This window comes from Corvus kubaryi, unplaced genomic scaffold (genome assembly GCF_017639235.1).
Source record: "Corvus kubaryi isolate FWS band 111438036 unplaced genomic scaffold, C.kubaryi_AGA036_p1.0 52670, whole genome shotgun sequence".
NCBI lineage: Eukaryota > Metazoa > Chordata > Aves > Passeriformes > Corvidae > Corvus > Corvus kubaryi.
The window spans coordinates 1-19,322 of NW_024581393.1; the positions used below are offsets into that span (position 1 = coordinate 1).

At 49.7% G+C, this 19,322-nt stretch overlaps 1 protein-coding gene across 1 annotated transcript; it reads left to right on the forward strand.

The window, feature by feature from the left end:
- Positions 1-6: 6 nt before the first annotated feature.
- On the forward strand, positions 7-18,601 carry LOC121672360 (AP2-associated protein kinase 1-like). Its single transcript, XM_042044981.1, has 8 exons — positions 7-142; positions 505-621; positions 2,312-2,407; positions 9,854-9,955; positions 10,966-11,067; positions 11,927-12,037; positions 14,807-14,911; positions 16,519-18,601. Exons 1-8 carry the CDS (start codon positions 31-33, stop codon positions 16,611-16,613), a joined length of 840 nt encoding a protein of 279 aa, XP_041900915.1. The 5' UTR covers positions 7-30; the 3' UTR covers positions 16,614-18,601.
- Positions 18,602-19,322: the final 721 nt, after the last annotated feature.

Below are 19,322 nucleotides of genomic sequence, written 5' to 3' on the forward strand. Positions count from 1 at the left end.
CCTCGGGCTCGCCAAGGACCTCTCAGCAGAATGTCTACAACCCCCCCCGACGTGTCCACGTGGAACCCCTTTGATGATGACAACTTCTCCAAGCTCACGGCTGAGGAGCTGCTGAACAAGGACTTTGCAAAGCTGGGGGACGGTAGGTCCGTGGGGTGCTTTCACACCTGCCTGCTCTGGAAAGGGAAGATGCCACGGAATGGGGATGCTTTTGGGCAGGAACTGCCTGCGTGCCCCATATTATTCCAGTCCTCTGGCTGAGTCCTTCCAGTCTCTTTCTGTTTGCAATTCAGTGGTGCCTCAAAGGCAGAGGTAGCAGCTGCTTTTGACAGTGCCCCTGCTCAGGTGCCTGTGGAAGCCACAGTTTAAACTCTGCTTCGTCTGCAAGTTGGGATTTGCAGGAGGGGACTTAAGTCACACAGTGGAACAGTGTCCTAAAAATACAGATAAGCAGCCTACTTTCAGAATAGAAGTTTTTCCCCTAATTCTGGGTCTGCATTCCAGGGAAAGCTCCAGAAAAGACAGGCAGTTCCACAGAGAACTTGATCCCAGGTTTCCAGCCGGCTGCGCCCGCAGCCCAGGCGGACGCGTTTGGTGGCTCTTCCTTCACTGCTGGGCCAGGTGAGTGTGAACATGAACAACGTGGAATGGCAGCTCCTGGTCATAAACTCTTTGAAAGGGAACGAAAACTGATACAAACTGAGCTGGGCCTTGGCACTGGGAGCTGCAGGGAGTAGGGTTGGCACTTCAGGAGAGGAGGTGTCTTGGGAAGGTACAAAGGATGCATTCCCTTGCCACAGTTGGGTGGCAGAGACCAGGACACTGTGTGGAGGCAGAGGTGAGCGAGGAAACGGAGCCCCTTAAGTTCCCAAGGAAGCTTCTTAGTGTGTAGAAGTTCCACGGAGCTCGTAACGAGGAGTAAATAAAAGCTGATGTGTGCAGTGAGGGAACTGGCTTGGAGGTGTTGGTCAGACCTGCTGGTCTGTTTGGAGGAGCAGGGGAGCAGGGATAACGACGTCTCTGCTGCAGAGTGAGGACAGCAGGGATGAGTGAGCAGGGAAGGCTCTCGGAGGAGAGCACGGTTATTCTCATAACCGACGTGCTAAGTGATGAAGGCAGTAAGCTCTGCACTGGCTGGGCTGTGTGGCTCCAGAGTCCTTGGCTGGTCTGAGGAGTTTCTCTGGAGAAGCCTCTGCCTGTGGGACCTTGTCTGGTGTCTCCTTTGGTCCTTGTGTCCCAAGGTTTTGCTGTGAGCAGCCCCTTCTATGCCAAAACCCCTTAGCGAGTGCTGCTGCTCATTTCTAATCCTTCAGCATCAGTTCTCACTGAGTGCAGCACAGCCCTGCCAAGCACAGTGGTGGAAAGCTGCTTCCAGGAGCTCCAAATGCCAGGGATCCTCCTCCCCCTGCCTGCTGCGGTCATTGTTGTTGGTGAAAAATGCACCTGGTTGATGCCTCCCCACAGAAGCAAAACAGCTGTTGGTGAGAGGAGTCTGGGAAGAGACTGAAGAATCCTTTGTGGGGCAAGGAGTGACAAATCCTTTTATGCTTATTTTTGTTTATAAAAGGAGATTTCGAGGAGCTTATAACAGAGCTTGGTATGTTGGTTCTTACCTGAGAATTAAGGAGTTGAAGTCCCCGATACAGGAGTGCTCCTGGGGAGCTGCTTTCTGAGTTTTTCCAGCTGTGAGCAGTTCATGGTGTTCCATCAGCCTTTGTGGATGATGTTGAGCAGCACCTTCTGCAAAGCCTGAGGAGCATCTGTGTGCCCTGGGCTCTCTGTGGTTGCTGCACCATGGTCAGTTCTTGCAGTGTCTGTCTTTAAAATGTGCCCCTTGACTTTCCAGTCCTGGCATTTGGCACAGGAAGGTGTCTTGGAAATCTTGGTGCTGGGCTGGGCACTTCCAGCCCTTCTTTCTTTCCTCAGAGGCAGGAGCCTGTCCCAGTCTGGCTGGTGCAAGATGCTGCATCTTTCATTGCAGACGCAGAGGCCCCACATGGGCTGTTTGTCCTTCGTGAGGCCTTTCACCTTTTGTGCTGCTGTGAAGGGAGATAACAGCTCTTCCCTGCCAGGGAATGTTCTGAGATCTGTGGGTTAAATTGTGTTGGAGAGCTACATGGTAACAGTAGTTTGGTTTTGTTTGTTTTTTTATTCTCTTTAGTAGCAGCGCACACTTGGTCAGAGTGTGCCTGTGTGTGGTTGTGTCAGGCTGGAGCTGGGGCTGTGCCTGTGCTGGGGTTTTGCTTTGTGCTTTCTCCTTTCCTCTTCTCTGTTCACTCTGCCTTTTCTTTCCTTTCCTCTTCTCTACCAGCTGAAAAAACGAAAGACATTCTGAGTTTGGACTCTAGCCCTCCTCTTCTGACTGTGCCTGATCCTTTCATTCCTCTCCCGTTATCCGACACGCCAGGTAACCAGAGCTGAGGGCTGGAGGGGGGCAGAGTCTTGGGCTTTGTTTTGTCCTCTTAATCTCCTGGTTCTGTTTGTAGGCACACCTGAAATCCTGGGCACTGCCAGGCTCTGCTGAGCTCACTGGCAGTGGGGATGTGAGAGCTTGGTTTTCATGGTGGAGCCTGGGGTTATCTCATTGTTTCTAATGCCAAAAATGTTGGTGTCTTTAAAGAATTAGCATTCAAAGCCAAAAATTATTGGGAGGGCTGGAGCACCTCTCCTAGGAGGGAAAGCTGAGAGAGTTGGAGTTGTTCAACCCGGAGCAGAGAAGGCTCCAGGGAGAGCTCAGAGCCCCTTGCAGGGCCTAAAGGGGCTCCAGGAGAGCTGGAGAGGGACTGGGGACAAGGCATGGAGGGACAGGACACAGGGAATGGCTTCCCAGTGCCAGAGGACAGGGATAGATGGGATATTGGGAAGGAATTGTTCCCTGTAGGGCGGTGAGGCCCTGGAATTTCCCAGAGCAGCTGTGGCTGCCCCTGGATCCCTGGAAGTGTCCCAGGCCAGGTTGGATGGGCTTGGAGCAACCTGGGATAGTGGAAGGTGTCCCGGCCCATGGCAGGGGTGGCACTGGATGGACTTTAATGTCCCTTCCAACCCAAACCATTCCAGGATTCTATGAGAAATAATCCCCAGGTAATTAATTACCTGTTCTGGCTTAAGCTGTTTTTAAATTGTCTCCAGCTTTGAAATTGTAGGTTTTATTACTGTTAATCTTTCTTTCCTTTAAGAGTCAGTGTTCCTTTGGCTTCCAAAGTCTGTTGCAAATTTGAGCATCTTGTGAAGCACAAGTTACATGTGACCTTTTCTGATTTGGCAAGAGTTTCTAGTGCAGTTGGTGCGATTTAATTTACTTTGCAGTGCTGCTTCTAAGCCCTTTCCTCTGTGCACATTTCTGACTGCAGCAGCCAACACTTTTTAGCACAAGATTATGTAAGTGCTTAGGAGCTTATTTGCAAATTGGTGGGATTTGGAAAATGGGAATGTTTTTATCTTGGAGCCTCTCAGCCCTCTGGTGAATGTGTGTGACAGGTCCCGTGTCAGGGAGCCCCAGAGCACCACTGCAGCTCCCATCCTTGTCCTGAGCCCAGGCTCTGGATCAGTGATGGTTTGGAAGACCCAAGCTTCAAAATGTACTGTGAAGATGGCATCTCTCCATGGAGAGTTGAGCAATTCAGGAAAAAAATAAACCTCTTTTTTTCCATAACTCTGTGGAACTTTCCTCCTTCTGGTGGATGCTCAAAGAGCCAAAGAAATGTGGTTTGGTCTAAAAGGAATTTTACCCATAAATGCAGTTTGAGAGTAGAAGCAGAACTTGGGAGTCTTTGTTCCCTGTGTGAGCACTGCCAGGAGCTGACCTGCCCAGCTCTACCTTGAAAACAACCCACAGAAGGCAGCTGACTGCACCTTCTCCTTCTTGCTCCCCCCCTAAATGCTACTGGAAGTGTTGGTTGTCCTGACTGAAGTCACCCAGGCCATTTATTTCCCCACCAGCATCCTCAGCTCGCAGTTGGACACCACGATGTTCCCCTTGTTGCATCTCCACAGAGCAGGACCACGTGGAGCAGCAGTCGCAGCCTCAGCTGGGGGAGCTCTGGAATTCTTACTTGTAGAGGAACCCCTGTGGAGGAATTGTCAGCCCTGCCCTTGGGGCAGCTCATCAGAGCAGCAGAGGATGCAGGTTCTGTGGTGCCAGGTTGCTCCTCCTGCAGATCTGAGCCTGCCTGGTCGTGGATCTCTGCAGGCAGGTGCTAAACCTGCTCTCCCTGCTGCCTGGGGTTCTGTTCAGTGCACTGGATCCCCATCCATGGGGACAGGACATGCAGGAGACCTGGCTTTGTTCACCTGAAGGTTCCTGCCAAGACATCTTTCACTTGTTTGTTCTTTTTAGAGTAAAACCTGAGGCCAGGAGCTCATGAATATTTTCAAGGACTAGGGCTACAGACCAATCCTTAGCTTTGAAACTAAGAGGGGTTGTCTGCTCATAAACTCAGCAGAAAAGATCAAACTTCTGGATTTTAACTCAGGTTTTCAGTCTGTGTGTGTCATCCAGCAATGTCATGTTTGTTCTGCTGTGTCTGTGTTGGGCTTGGCCCTGGGCTGTGCTGCCTGGCAGCTCAGAGGTGTTTGCAGGGGTCAGCAGAGCTGGGAGTGGCTCCAGGCTCCAGCACAGCACCTTGCCTTGGTTCTGTGCAGGAACAGCTGAATATTTGCTTTCTGTTTGGAATATTTTTATGCCTGAGAAGATAGGGAATCTCCTTGCTTTGAAAACATTTTACCTCTGTCTTTATCAGCTGGGAGAAGTGGAAGTGTGAGCCTGCACCCTGTGCCTACCGGGCAGGGTTGTTCAGGGAGGGTTTCAGTACCTGGGTGAGGTTTTATTGGGTGTTTGTCCTACAGAGCCAGTCCTGGGGGCTCTGCCCTCTAAAACTGCAGCAGCTGAGGGACTGCTAAAGCTCAGCTGCTTTTTCTGCTTAAGCCACAAACCTCCTCCATCTGGCACCTGAAGGTGCAGGTGGCATCACCTGAGTGTTGGTCAGAGGCCTTGGCCTCTCCCGCCTTGCAGAAGGGCAGATGTGGTCGGGTGGTTTTCAGTGTGTTCCTCCTCCTCCAGTGTGTAATGGCTGCAGTTCTTAATGGAATTGTAACTAGTGAGAGGAGCTGGCAAGAGGGATGTAAAAATATGGCAAAACATCTGTTAAAATAAGGGAGAATTAAATACTCATGCTGAAAACATATTTCCTTGTGTATGTACAGGGAAATGAGCCAAGTTCTTCTTAATGAGCTTATTTCAGGCTTCACCACTGACTAACCGTGGGGTGTTGGTCAGGGGAGCTCTGGCTGTGGGGTCACTGTGACTGATGTAGGAGGGTCTTTTATTTTTTTTTTGGAACAAAATACTTGATGAGATGTTTTTAATCACCATAACTCTACTCCAGGTCCATAAATTCTGAGAAAATAACTGGGTGCCCAGCTATGTCTGGGTGTTTATAACAACTGTCATAAACAACTGTATTTCTGCTGGGAGTTTATTTGCACCAAGATGACACATTGAGATAAAGTAATGACACATGCAAGTTAGGCATGCACAGCACCTGTGAGTGTGCACTAATGATCTGAGTTTACTTCTTGAGTTGGGAAGATGGAAAAGGGCAACTACTCATGTAGGAGCTTGATGGATTTATTGCTGTATTGAGAGGACAAGATGTTGTTGTGATGATTTAAAGCAACAAAGCCAACGGGCCACGAGAATCCCAACGAAGTGAGTGTAAACAGCATCCAGTGTTCTTCTGCCTGGGCTGTGAGGTTGTTCTTGGGGGGGGAAATTTATTATTTTACAAATATTTGAGATCTTGAACACGAAACTAAAATTGCTTGATTTTGATCTCTTAAGGAGCCACTGTTAAGTGTTGTCCTTTACCCTCCATGGTGTTCACAAAGTCCCGTGCATTCGAAGCATTCCATTTGCCTTTATTCCCCTTCCCTTTCTGCTCGTGCTGTGTAAGAACCCATCCCATTTCACAGCAACTCCATCAGGAGAAAATCCAGTGCCTTCCCTGGACTAGTCCACGTGCTCTGTTGCTGAATACCATGCAGGACCTCCTTTAATCTGTTAGTACTTGGTCAGTCAATAGGCAGAAACCCTCCCCAGGGACAAATCTCTGCCCACGCTGGTGATTCCCTCCCGCCTGCAGCCCCGCTGACCTGGCAGGATTTTCACAGCCGTGTCTCTCTTCCCAGCTGGCCCCCGAAGGAAAGGACTCTGCTGTGTGCTCTCTTGAGCTGTCTGTGCTGTCCCAGGGCAGCCCTGCAGTGAGTACCAGCCCCGTGTGTGGTGCTGCTGCTGCCCCTCCTGCCTCGGGCATGTGCATCGTGTCCTCACCTTGGCACAGAGCTCTGCCCTCTGCTCCCTTGTTAACGTGCAAGTTTCTCAGGAGTCCTTGTTCCTTCTAATAGTCTGCTCTAACCCAAAGCCCCTTTGCCTCCCTCATCTCTTGATTGATATTTTGTCCTAACTCTGGTGTTTCTTGCTGCGTATTCTTTGTGGCTGAAGGGGTGTGTGGCCAACAATAAAAGCAGCATGGCAACAGAGAGTCTCTGGCAGTGGTGGCTGCAGATGCAGAGTCTGTGCAAACTGACTGACTGTAAACTCCATCAGGTTTGTGCATGCGTTAGAAAAGGGATCTGAAAACAAAGGTCAGCACTTTCTCACTGGATTGTCCAAAGCTGTGCTTCTCAGCCAGTGCATGGGGTTTGGCCTGTTTGCTTGTCCTAAGATACAAATCCAGAGTTAATTCAATGGCTTCACTTCCTTCTTATGTTGGTGCAAATCAGAGGAAAGGCTCTTGCTTTCATTCCTGGAGGAAGTGATTTGGTTTTCCAGTCTCTGAAACCACCAGCATCAGCCTCTCGGGGATGCTCCAAGACCCATCAGCTGTAGGCTCTTGCTCTGCTTTTTCTGCAGCTGTTTTTCTTACTCTGACAGGAAACAATCAGTAATTTCTTACTGTGAGGAACAGGGAACTTAACAAATGTTTCCCATTCTTCCTTGAAGGCTGCAGTGTGTGGCTGGGCTTTACCTCAGGAAGGGGCTCATTCTAGAGCACTTTTTAATCCCCCTCTGTGCTTTTAAGCTTAGACACCTTCTAAAAGCTTGCCATGGTCGTCCCTGACTGCTGCACAGCCCCAGCAAACCTGCCCTGGCAGGGCTGAAATGGGGCAAAGCAGAAGGTGAAATACCAGTGGTCAGCTCATCCTGAACTGGGTCAGATTTACTTCCCTGTGGCTGGAAAGCATCTGGCAGGTTTTCCATAGGCTGACGGAGGAAAAGGATGTCCCCAAGAGGCAGCTTCAAGTGGGAGCACAGTGATTGGTTAAAGCACGCATTTCCCAGCTGGAGTTGATGAAAGCCCACCCTGAGAGCCCTCAGGAGCTGTATGAGGCCAAATACCTCTGTAATGGGTTACCTTTTCCTGACCTTGTTTATCCTGGGGCTTGTTCATATGTCTGCATAGGAACGACCTGGGTTTGTCTATTGGATTTATTGTTTATTGGAGGCATTTTATCTCCTTCCCCTTTCATCCTGATACCTTCTTGTTTTTGTTGAACTCCTCAGCTTCCTGAAAAAGGATAAAAGTTCCTTTAAATCATGCACTGAGGGATGCAGTGGCTGCCTGCAACAGCACTGGCAGATCAGCACCAGCAATGAAGGAGGCAGGAAAGGAGATCTCGTTAGACAAGAAACAAAATCAGACAGAGAACCACTGACAGCCTAAAACTTTGCATAAAACCAGCCGGGCCCTGGGACAGGAGGGAAAATAAACATGTGGGGAGAATACCATGTTTGTTCTCAGAATCTGTGTGGTCAAAAACGTGGCTGAGCGCAATAGGCAGCTCTGGGAGCTGTCTGGGGCAGTTCCAGTGTGTTACAGGGAAAATCTGCACTACTGCAACAGGAGCAAAGGTAAGAGAGGAGGACTGGCACCCCTGGAAGGGGGATCTAACAGGAATGATTGCTGGGTGTGTGGGTTTGAAGCTGCAGGTTGGGTGCAGGTGCCCTGGGAGGAGCTGGGCACTGGCAGGCCCTTGGGAGGAGTCTGCCTGGATGGAGCATGTTCCCTGTCTGCTTGTCCCCAAGCTCTCGGGCTGTTTGCCCAACACACCATAACCACTTCCATCCTCCTTAGCCCCCCCCGGCAGCATTAACACCTCCTTGTGCCAAGCCCCTGCTCCCAGCCTGTCCCTTCTGCCCCTCTCTGTGCCACAGAAGCCAGGGATGGCACCTGGATGCAAATCCAGCCTCTAAAATGGGGTGTTCTTACAGGTGGGAAGGGTTCATGTATATTAAGGCTGCTGTTTCCATCACATTTTTCCTTTCAGCTGACCTTTTTCACACCTGTAATGATATAACAGGTGCCTCTTGGGCTGATTTTTAGGTTTCCTTCCCCTCCTGGTTGCTTCAGTATGATGTTGGCTTTGTTGTGGGGAGTAGAATTTTTCCTGCTTTGAATGAGCAGTTCCAAAGCCAGTAGACTATTTTATTATTTATACAGAGCAATAAAAAGGGTGGATATTATTCCCACATACGTACCAGTGTAACTTAAACTTTTCTTGGGCGTTCTCAGCATGGCAAGTCTTACACAGCAGGATTCCTGTGCTTTTGTGCAGTTGTGAGCAGGGTTTCTTTGGATAATAAATAACAACACCAATCTTTGAACTCAAAAATTAAAATATAGGTGTAACAGTTTGGTAACATTCTAATGTTAGATTATAAATGGAGTAATTTCAACGAGTTGAAGTGGCAAGATTTGTCCATGTGGAGCAAATTTTATCAGAGCTGTTTTGCTGCAGGTGATTACTTCTAGTAAAGCCTGAAATTGTTCTTTACCTTCTTGTTCTGGGAAGCAACCCTTGTGAAAGCTAAATAATTAATCTCATTACTGCAGACCTGGTTATGACTGGGAAATCACTCATCCAACCAGATGAATAATTGAGATTAACTTCTTGCCCAGGCTCTCTGAGTGTCTGTGTGAGGGATGACAGGAACCTCAGGAGCTGTGCTGCTGAGAGTGACATGTGTGATTGGAAACCTGGTGGTGAAAGAATTGCTTGGTGCCTGGGCAGCTGCGTGACCCAGGGCAGGCCCTGCTGCAGGGGCTCCGTGTCTGGTTCTGCTGCAGCTCCTCAGGGCTGTGTTCCCTCCTCAGGCTGAGCTGGCCCCGAGGCTCTCCTGGGTCTCCTCATTACACAAACACTAACAAAGATTCCCACCACAGGAAGGGGAGGGAGGGGAAAATTATTTCTTAAATGTGGGGTTCAGGAGGTCGCGTTAAACTTACGGGTGGCAGTGCCAGAGCCGTGGGCTGTTCTACAGTGGCTCCTTGGGGAGAGGAGCCCATGGTGGGTGAGGATGTCCTCACCTCTCTTAGGAGGCCGTGGCCCTCTGATGCCTCTGAGTGATATTGAGGGACAAACTTCATAACAGGCCCTGGTGGGATAGGACAAGGGATGATGGTGTTAAACTGAAGGAGGGTGGATTTTAGATTAAAGAGAGAATCTTTTTACAGTGAGAGGGGTGAGGCCCTGGCACAGGGTGCCCAGAGAAGCTGTGGCTGCCCCTGGATCCCTGGAAGTGTCCCAGGCCAGGCTGGACGTGGCTTGGAGCAGCCTGGGACAGTGGGAGGTGTCCCTGCCCATGGCAGGGGTGGATGGGCTTTAAAAGGTCTTTGCAGCCCAGGCCACTCAGGGTTCTGTGCTGGAGCTGTTTGCACTCCCCTGGTGCAGATGCTCCTGTGGGCTCACACACCACACAGCGAGCCGTGAACTCAGCACCTCATTAATGTTGTCTTTTTCTTTCTTTGCTTTTTCTCTCTGTTGCCTGCCTTCCTCCTCTTCCCGCTTGCCCCAGAAAAACTGATTGAGGGACTCAAATCTCCCGAGCCTGCGCTCCTGCTCCCCGACCTCCTGCCTGTCGCTGACCCCTTCGGTAGCACGTCAGACGCTGTCAATGGTAAAGCCCCCAGGCCCCGTCCCCTCTGTCACACGGCATGGCCTGCCCTGCATGGTCACTCCTGTGCACCCCTGGCTCCCAGAGCAGCCCCTGATGCTGGGGGGACAACGTGAGGGAGGTAATGGGTCGTGCTGAGACAGATGTGCCTTTTCTCCGTGAGATGGGCACTGAGCAGTGAGGATTTTGGTCTGCACCTGAACTCAGGTGCACTGACTGGGCAGTGACATGGCATGGCTGTGCCTTGGGTGGTGTTCTCTACATAGAAGAAAGTTAATTCCTGATTGAAGAAGAACATGGCAAAAATACCTTCATTTCTGGTCAAGATTTTGTGTTTAACCATGGCCCAGGCACTGAGCTGGTCTGTCTCCATGGGCCCTCAGCAGGATGAGGAGGAAGGACAGCATTCCCTGGACCTGGGGAGTGCTGGGGGTAAACATGCTAGGCTGCTGTGAGCCTGGATGCAGCAGGCCCCAGGCAGGGTCAGGATTTTGGAGTGCTGCAGAACCGTGTTTTAATGCACTTGCCAGGGGCACTGAAGACAGGCACTGCAGGCTGCAGGTTGTTGCCATCAGCTGCTCATATGGGCTGGGGTCCCATGACCAGCTGGGTGTGACCTGTGGCTCTGACTCACTGTAAAACAACTTCTACTTCTGCAGTTTTTGGCAGTTGTCTGAATTTTAATGATCATTTACTCTGAGTGCAAGGGGACTCCAATGGTCACTGTTCTCCTTTTGCTGGACAAGGATCTTGTGGATATTTTCTTCCTGTTCAGCTGCAGGGCAGGCGTTAGTAACCTGCTGTTCCACCCTCTGGGTATTTCAAATTGGGCTTGTACAAATTAAAATAAATAAATAAAGCCAACTGAAAGCTGAAACCAAACAAACCCTTGAGCTGACACATACTACAGGGTCACTAAAGGATTCAGACAACTCCTGCCTCAGTTCCTTCTTTTGCTTTTCCTTGCAAACTGACCTCTGGCTTCTCCTCTGCTGTTCTGCCCCTGTGGAAAGGAAAACCTGACGTAGCTGTGGAGAGCCTCATCCCAGGGCTCGAGGCCCCGCTGCCGCAGCGCCTCGTGTCCCAGAGCGAGTCGGTGGCCTCCAACAGAACAGGTTGGTGAGGCAGGAGGGGGCTGGGGGGGGCTCTGAGGACCAGAAAGCTCTGGCTGCTTCCACAGGGGCTGCTCTTCCCACTGCTGGGACCTGGGGCCTTGCTCAGAGAGTGCTGTGTGATTCCCCTTCTCCTTGTGAGGAATGGAGAAGGTTCTTTCCCCAGAGGGTGCTGGGCACTGCCCAGGCTCCCCAGGGAATGAATGGGCACGGCCCTGAGGCTGCCAGAGCTCCAGGAGCATTTGGACAGCGCTGCCAGGGATGCCCAGGGTGGGACTTTGGGGTGTCTGTGCAGGGCCAGGAGCTGGGCTCTGATCCTTGTGGGTCCCTTCCCACTCAGGAGATTCTGTGATTCCATGGTACAGTGTTCCTTGAGCCCACCATCACAGACCTGTGGATGCTGCTGCCTTGCTCCCATGAAGTGCTTTAGAACTCAAGAGCAGTCACTGATCTGTCCCATGGGGGCAAGAAGCAGCTCCTGGCCCTTTCTCATTGTGCAGCCTCGATTGGGCCACTGCCCACAGCAGATGGACTTGAGCTCTTCTCAGAGGTCTCTGGTGGGAGTGCACTGGGTTTGAAGCTCTTCCCTCTCTGCAGAGCTCCCACTTTAACCTGGCTCTGTGGGATTGCTTTGTCTGTTTAGCTTCAGAGAGACAGAAACCCTGCTGGAGGTGCTGGGACTCTCTGCCCTCCCTGAGAGCAGTGGAATCTCTTCCATGACAAGAAATGGCAGCATTTGTGCTGGCTTTGCACCAAAGCTGTGCTCGTACCCTGCGTGTGGGTGGAGGGGAATGTGGGAATGTGAGCTTAACACTGTTTGTGTCCTGTTCAATGCCACCCTGGGATGCTCACCTGGATCCAGACTCTCTCACTGGGGAAGACTCTCTGCTTGACTGTTCTCTGCTCTCTAACCCTGCTGCTGACCTCCTGGATGAGTTTGCTCCCGTAGCTTTTGCAGCTCAGCCTCACAAAGGTAAACTGGCCCTCTGCTCTCAGCCCTGGCCCTCCTGGCCCTGGCCTGCAGCTGACGTGAAGCTGCTCCTGGTTTACATAAACAGATGCTCTGACCCGTTCTGGTGTTTTATTGTCCCCAAGCCACTGTTTTGTTTTCTTCCCAAGCTGCTCAAACTTGGCATGTGCACTGAAATACTAAGGGAGAAAAAAAAATCAAATATTCAGCTTGACTGTAAAGACAGAGTTTGTCAGAAATGGTGTTGTTTTCCTTGCAGTGGGGATCCAGCAGAAGGGATCCAGCAGGCAGGAAGGGTGGGCTCTGTGCAGCCCTTCCTCAGTGAATGCATTCTGGGTTTGCTTTCTCCACATGGGATTTGAGACCTGTGGTTTTTTCTGCATTATTAATTCCAGAAGGGAGCCTGACAATCATCTGTCACAAGCTCTTGGAACGAAAGGAATTTTTTTTTTTTTTGGTTTGTTGGAGTTAGCATCCCAGGCAGATCAGCTCTTCCAGCCCTAGAGAACGTTGTCCTTCTCAGGAGAAGTTCTTGAGTCCAGCTGTAGTGTCACAGCAAACATGAATGAGAACCTAAGGGGGAAGGCCAGGACGACATCTGGGCTATTCATTGCCCTGAAAGAGAGGCCCAGAGCATCAGTGCTGATTCCTGGGTGCCCCTCAGAGCTGGGTTGTGCTTTGCTCACTTGCTGAGTATCCCTGTAGCAACAGAAATGCTCTGGCCATGGAGGAATTGCTGCAAAAACAGTCTGTAATCAATTTTTGCACTTGATGGCACTTCAGAATGAGTTTGTGTTTTCCATAGAGCTTTTGGGTTGCACAGGCAGTTGTTCTAATTGCTCAGTGCTGTAATACACTCCTGTGCCACTTTATTCTGCATTGAAGTGCATGTGGAGCAGTTCCTGCTCCGTCCTGGGACACAGCAAAGCCCAGATGTGGTGGGGTGGCTTAATGAGAAAATGAATTAACAGGCCCTGCATGGCTCTCCCAGGGCTGTCCCACTGTTCCTCTGGGATGGGAAAGGCTCATGTGTGATGAGGAAAGTGAGACTCTCTTAGCAGCAGGTGGGGGCAAGGTATTAAAATCTTCCAGAACTCATTTATGGCTTGTTTTCAAACCCTCATTTTTAGCTCGGGGTGTGGTTATTAACTGAACATCAGTCTCACTCTTAATTTTTTGCTTAGTTTATCTAGTCCTGTGATGGTGATGACATAAAACACCCCTGGGACAGGTGCTGCTGTCCCTGGGCGTCATCAGCCTGTGGAGCTGCAGTGGGACCAGGAGGGCTGGAAAAGCAGCCGTGCTCTGATCCTTTTATCAGTGGGATCTGGGCTCTGAGCGGGGACTGATCCTTCAGCCTTGCCACTGCATCCTTTCCTCGTCCTTCACCGGGCCCTTTGCTGGCCCTGCAATTCGTGCTGAGCCTTCAGGGTCCCCGAATTTGCCTTTGCTGAATTCAGCACCAAGCTCTGTGTGTGAGAGGGGGGAGGATGTTTCTGCTTGGGGTGACACAAGTCACTGAGCCGAGTTCCAGAGCTTTGGAGGGCTTGTGCCCGGGTGGGGACATTGGCCAGCCTTGCCCTCTCCTCAGGGCTGTCCCCAGCTGGGCAGTGCTCCTGCAGCGGCCTCGGGAGCTGTGGGCAGCTGTGTGCAGAAGTGCCATGGCCCTGGGTACTTGCAGGAGCTCCAGGGCTCTTGGGAAGAGGCACAGATAAATAACTCTGGGGACAGAGGGGTCCCGATGACAGTTCCTGTTAAGACGAATCTTTGTGTGTTTGACACTTTGCACTGCTCTCCTACAACATTTGGGGGTTGTTTTCCCTGAGTCTGATCCTCCAAAGCACAGAGTAGTTCCAGAGTGATTCCTGGCCTCATCTCGCCCCAAACCTGTGAAGATCTTGGCAGCTTTAGGTAGAAATCTCTTACTCCCAACAGGAGTCAGACAGGAATTCCAGGAAAACTGTTGGGTTGATGTGTCCTTGCTGGGCTCTCAGACTTCATACAGGAATTGAGGAGCAGATCTTGGAGGGTATTGGAGGTGTCTGAAGTGACAAGTGGTGATGCCCAGGGAGGGTGAGAGCCTCTGAAGATACCTGATGAGGTGGATAAATGATCTCATCTCTGGAGATGGTTGAAAGTGCCTCCCACCAAATGTTGAACTGCAGCTGATGTGGTTTGAAATCAATGGAATTATCTCCCAGAACTGCCCTAGAGGCCTTTAGAAAATCTCTCACAGCATCTGGGTACTCTTCAGGCAGGTAAACTCCTTGGAAACCTGACTTCATGTTGCCGTTCTTGTTTCATTGCTGCGGGTGAAAGCTCAGGGTTTTGTCTCATGTAGATGACTGGAATTTCTTCTGTGGTGTTTTTTTTTTCCCCCCAGCCCTTTTCCTCTCCCTGTGCATGAGGGCTGGGAGCCAGAGAGCCAGACAGCTCTCACACCATGCTCATGACAAAGAACACCTTCAGTCCTTGGGCGCTTACCCCAGGCCTGTGCCACGGCTTCCAGCTGAGCCCTCAGACTGGCCAGGTTTTGTTCTGGGTCTTGTGGCTTGGCTTGCTTGGTTTGGTTTGATCCCTTCCACTTCTGTATTTAATTGGCTCTCTTCTTTCCTACCCCAACTTACCAACTTTATTTCACCTTTTAAATGAAACTCCTGCTTCTAAACGCTGTCTCTGAAAACATTAAGATGTTCTAACATTTCCTGGCAATTCTAACCAGCCTCTCTGCTGTCTTTGCTTCTTTACCCTTATTTCTCTTCTATGCTGCAGAAGATACTAACCTGATATCAGGCTTTGATGCTCCTGAGGGCTCTGAAAAAGTGACAGAAGATGAGTTTGACCCAATTCCAGTGTTGATATCCAAAAATTCACAAGGTAAGCCAGGATGTGAGAGTGAAAAAAGGAAGGAAAAAAGGCAAACAGTGAATACATAAATTGGTTTTGGGGCAGTGGTGCTGCAGGATATGTGACCAGTTCAAATCCTGAGCTGTAAGATACTGTCAGTGTGGTGTTTAGTGAGATGCCTTGGCCTTGGAATTCCTGTAGATTCTCTGCTTGGGAGATTTCCATGTCCAAAACCAGACATGCAATATTTGAGTTCCCATGGGGTGATTTCTCCCAGCCTGCCAGGAGGGCACAGACCCCTCAGTGGCTGAATGCAGTGAGAGCTGTGTCCTCCCACCTTCTTATTTACTGTCCAAGCCTTTGGTCTTTTAAGTGAGCTTGGCATGAGGTGCAAGAAAGGATGATAATGATGATAATCCTTTATAGCCTAAACTCTTGCTGGAAGTGAGGTTTTTTCACTTCTGGTTGGTGTCTTTCACAGGTGGGAACTGTGTGAGAGGTTTGGTCCCTGTCCCCACCTCCTCTGAGGAGCTCTGAGCAGGCAGAGTCTGTAGCATAGTGGCTGGAAAGCTGCTCATTTTCACCATTCTGGCACCAGATCCCCTTGATGAGATCCTTGCCAGCAGCCTCAGCCCCACGGGGGTTGTGAAGAACCAGCAGCACTGTTGGCTTAACAGCAACAGTTGTGCTGTGGTTTTTAGCTCTTCAGGGACAGCATCAAGCAGCATTTCACTCGTGGCCAGTGAAGGATCAGTGAAGTGGGTCCCCTCTCTGCAGTCACCCCATTGAAAGGATTTTTTGATGACAGCCTTTGATGTACTTGTGGAGGTTTAAAGACAAAGTCAGGACTTTTTTTTGTTTTTTGTGGTTTTTTTAAAAGCTTTTTTGCCTTTTTTTTTTTTTTTTTTTTTTTTCAGTTTGGTCACAGAACCTTTTGGCTTCCCTAAGTCCCAGCTTTGGTCGCAGCAGGAATGTGCTGAGCCCCTGCTCTGCACTAGTCTTGGCTTTCAGAGGCTGACACTTGTTAGAAACAGTTCAGACATTACAAACTCTGCTCCTGCTGCAATCAGAGGAGGTTTCTCCCAAGGCTGGGCCAAGATAGGCCACCTTGAGTACAGAGGAGCTTCCTGGGAGGTTGGAACCAGATGGTCTTTAAGGTCCTTTCCAACCCAAACCTTTCTGTGATTCTCTCCTCCAGTATCCAAGTCCCAGTTACAGAAAGTCCCACAGTAGCCCAAGCTCTCGTGGAAGCAGCTCAAAGCACCCAGAGGTGCTCCTAAAATAGCAACTAAATTTCAAGATTTAAAATTTTGACCTGTCCTTTCTGTAGGCTGTGGGAGCCCTTGAATTGTTTTAGAGATCCCTTAGTAAGGACAGGATTCTGCAGCCTGGATAAACTTTGTGGAAAGAACAGGTTTGTAGGGATTTGTTGGCTGCTGTGCTGGTTTGGTCTGGGGGGAGAGGGTGGAAGAGCGAGCAGGGGATTCATTGCTGTCATGGTACAAATAATGAGAAGAGCTTGAGCAAATTTTCTGTTTTGCTTTGACTTTTTTCTTTCTTTCTTGATCTTGAACTTCTGAAACTGTCGTGTGTGTGTGTCCTGTTCAATACTGAATTCCTATCTCTCACACTTTCAGGTGGGCATTCTAGAAACAACAGTGGAAGCTCTGAGTCCAGTCTTCCCAACATAGCCAGGTCTTTGCTGCTGGTGGATCAGCTCATAGACCTGTAGCAGTGACACAGTAGCAGACGCAGTTTCTGTAACGTACCCAAACCTCCGGTTTCGTTGCCAGAAGAGTTTCCTTCCGTTGTGCTTCTTTGGGGCTTTGCTTTGTTTTTTGGTTTTTTTTCTTAATTAAGAGAAAAGTCTGCCAACAGGAGACAGTCACCCACCTCTCTCCCTGTCTTCCCGTGCCCTGGGGCAGATTCTGGCTCAGTTCTCCAGGTAGCCTGTTCTCTCTAAAGCTGGTAAAGCCCTGGGGGGGTTCCCTCTGCACTGTCCCATGGTCGTGTCCAGGGGAGCACCGTGGGGAGCCCTCCTGTCCCTGCTCAGGGAGCTGTGGCTGCTCTGTGACCCTGCACCAGCCTCCTCTCCCCGGAGCAGGGCGTGAACAGCGCGTCCCAATCTTTGCTTGGTGCTTTTGGCTGTGGTTTTGGTTCTGTTCCCTTTCCCCAGGGCTGGGCAGGAGCAGGGGCCAGGTGACAGTGGTAGGGACATCCCTCAGCTGCAGGACACGGGGTAGGAGAGCTGGTGGCTCTGAATTGCTTCAGAGGAGGAGGAAGCCCCGAGTTCCTCTGGAGCAGTCCGGCCATACTCTGGTGATGGTGCACATGAAGAATTTTCCAGCTGCCCCCAGCTCGTGGTTTGCTGTAACAATCCTGCTGGGACAAACTGCACTTCCTGGGGGAGGGAAAACCAGAGAAAAGGAAAAATAGAGAAAAGAAAAAAGAAAAAACCAGATTGTTAAAGCTGCAGAAATGACCCTAAGTGAAACGTAACGAGGTTTTGAACCAAATCCATGTGAGTATGGCTGTGACTAGTGTTTCACTGACCTTTTTTTGGGTGGAAAGGGCGCTGTGGCAGCAACAGATGTATTTTCTGTGACTTCTTTTCTGTGTTTGACTGGAAAAAAAGAAAATCCCCTCAGCCTACTGTAAATTGTGTATGAAACAAATTGTCCTATGGTTGTTTGTCTATTTTTAATCCTGGTTTTAGTCAAGCATCTGGTATCTGTTCTGGGTTCTCCATTTTCTCTCGTAACTGCTATAGTGCACCCCAGTTCAGTATGGAGCCATTGTTTCAGTAGACAAAGATTCCTGTGGGCCTTTCTCCACCCCAGTCTCTGTGAACACGCATGCACTTGGTTCAGGTGGTTTGAAATCAGTGCTGCTACAACTCGATGGGTTCTCCCTTTTCTTTCCCCCTTCACACGCTTGGTTTGTCGATAGCTGGATACGCTCAACTCGTTTTCCTTGGCTTATCATGAAGTCCGGAATTTCTATCTCGTATTTGAAAGCCCTCTCTGAGCAGAAGGACTCTTCCTCTGTAGTGGAATTCTCCCCAGCTTCCTGCTCCCTGTGTTTGTGTTTGTAGCTGTATTAGTAACAGTGCAGTTCCCACGTGCGAAAGTGCGAGCGACTGAATGTGTCTGTGCTGACCTCGCTGAGAAGGGAAGAACCCCAAGTTTGTGACTCCTCCTTTCCTCTCTCCATCTCCTCCCCACCCCAACACTTAGTTTAACAAATTCTGTACATAGAACTCCCATCGGTTGTGTCTCTACATTACCCTTCTTTTAAAACCTACACTTATTAATAAAAGTATTGCTTAAGTGTGTTGTATCATTACATGTGTATACTGCACTTTCCAAGAGAAGCTTTACATGAGAACTATGGAAATGACCTTAGTAAAATTGTGGATAGAACTTTATTATTTTTTTGTTTTATATTCCTAAAGCACAGGCAAGCTGGACTGGAAAACATGAAGACGCTATAGATAGAAAGTTATTGTATAGTCAGATACTGAGATTATATGAAAAGAGAATGGATTTTAAAAAGTAACCATCTACTGTATATTAGAAACAAAGATTTCTGTGAATTAAAGTACTTTTAAAGAATGTTTAAGATTTTAAATCTAATGGCGCTTGTTCAAGGGTTCTGGAAAAAATGACAAATGCACTGGGTTGTTAATAATGCTATTAAATAAGCAGATGTGAATGTTTATTTTATTGCTTTTTCAAGTAGCTGTTCACGGGTATGGGTGGAAATCCGATATTTTAGAGACGTCTGTTCTTAGACCTCCTCCATCAGAAAATATTCACCATGTGTTTGCAGAACGAATGGAAATGAGAGATGAGTGGAGATTGGGGATTCATTTTAAACTCTCCGAAACTGTGAGTGTCCCACAGGCTCTGGGTTAGTGTTGGTGCTGCTCAGAACTGAGGAGTTGGTTTGAAAGCTGCTGCTCTGAGGGCACAAACTGAACTTGACCCCGTGTCCTGTGGGACATGTTTGGTGCCTGGCATTCCCCTGAGGGCCTGAGAACGAGCCTGTTGTGGCTTGGTTGGAGCCTTGCCTGGAGCCAGGGGAGATGTTTCTGTCCCCTCTGAAGGGCTGTGGGGCCAGGAGGTGTTCAGTGACAAAAGCAGTCAGTGAAATCCCAGCAGGGCTGTTCTGCTCTGCCCATGAGCAGTGCCCTCGTGGTGGGATGGCACAGGGGGCTGGAGCTGGCAGTGGTGGCACTGACTGTTCTGGTGGATCTCCTGTCAGGGTACTGCAAACACAACCACAGCACATGGAGTAATTTCCCTTCAAGTCAGGGTTGTGCTTTGGGTGCAGGAACAAACTCTGGGTTTGGGTGGCAAAGGTTCAAAGGAGTAGTTGGAATTTTGATGTTGGTTCTCACTTACTCTGGGGGGCTCAGGTTGGGAAAGGCCCTGCCTTT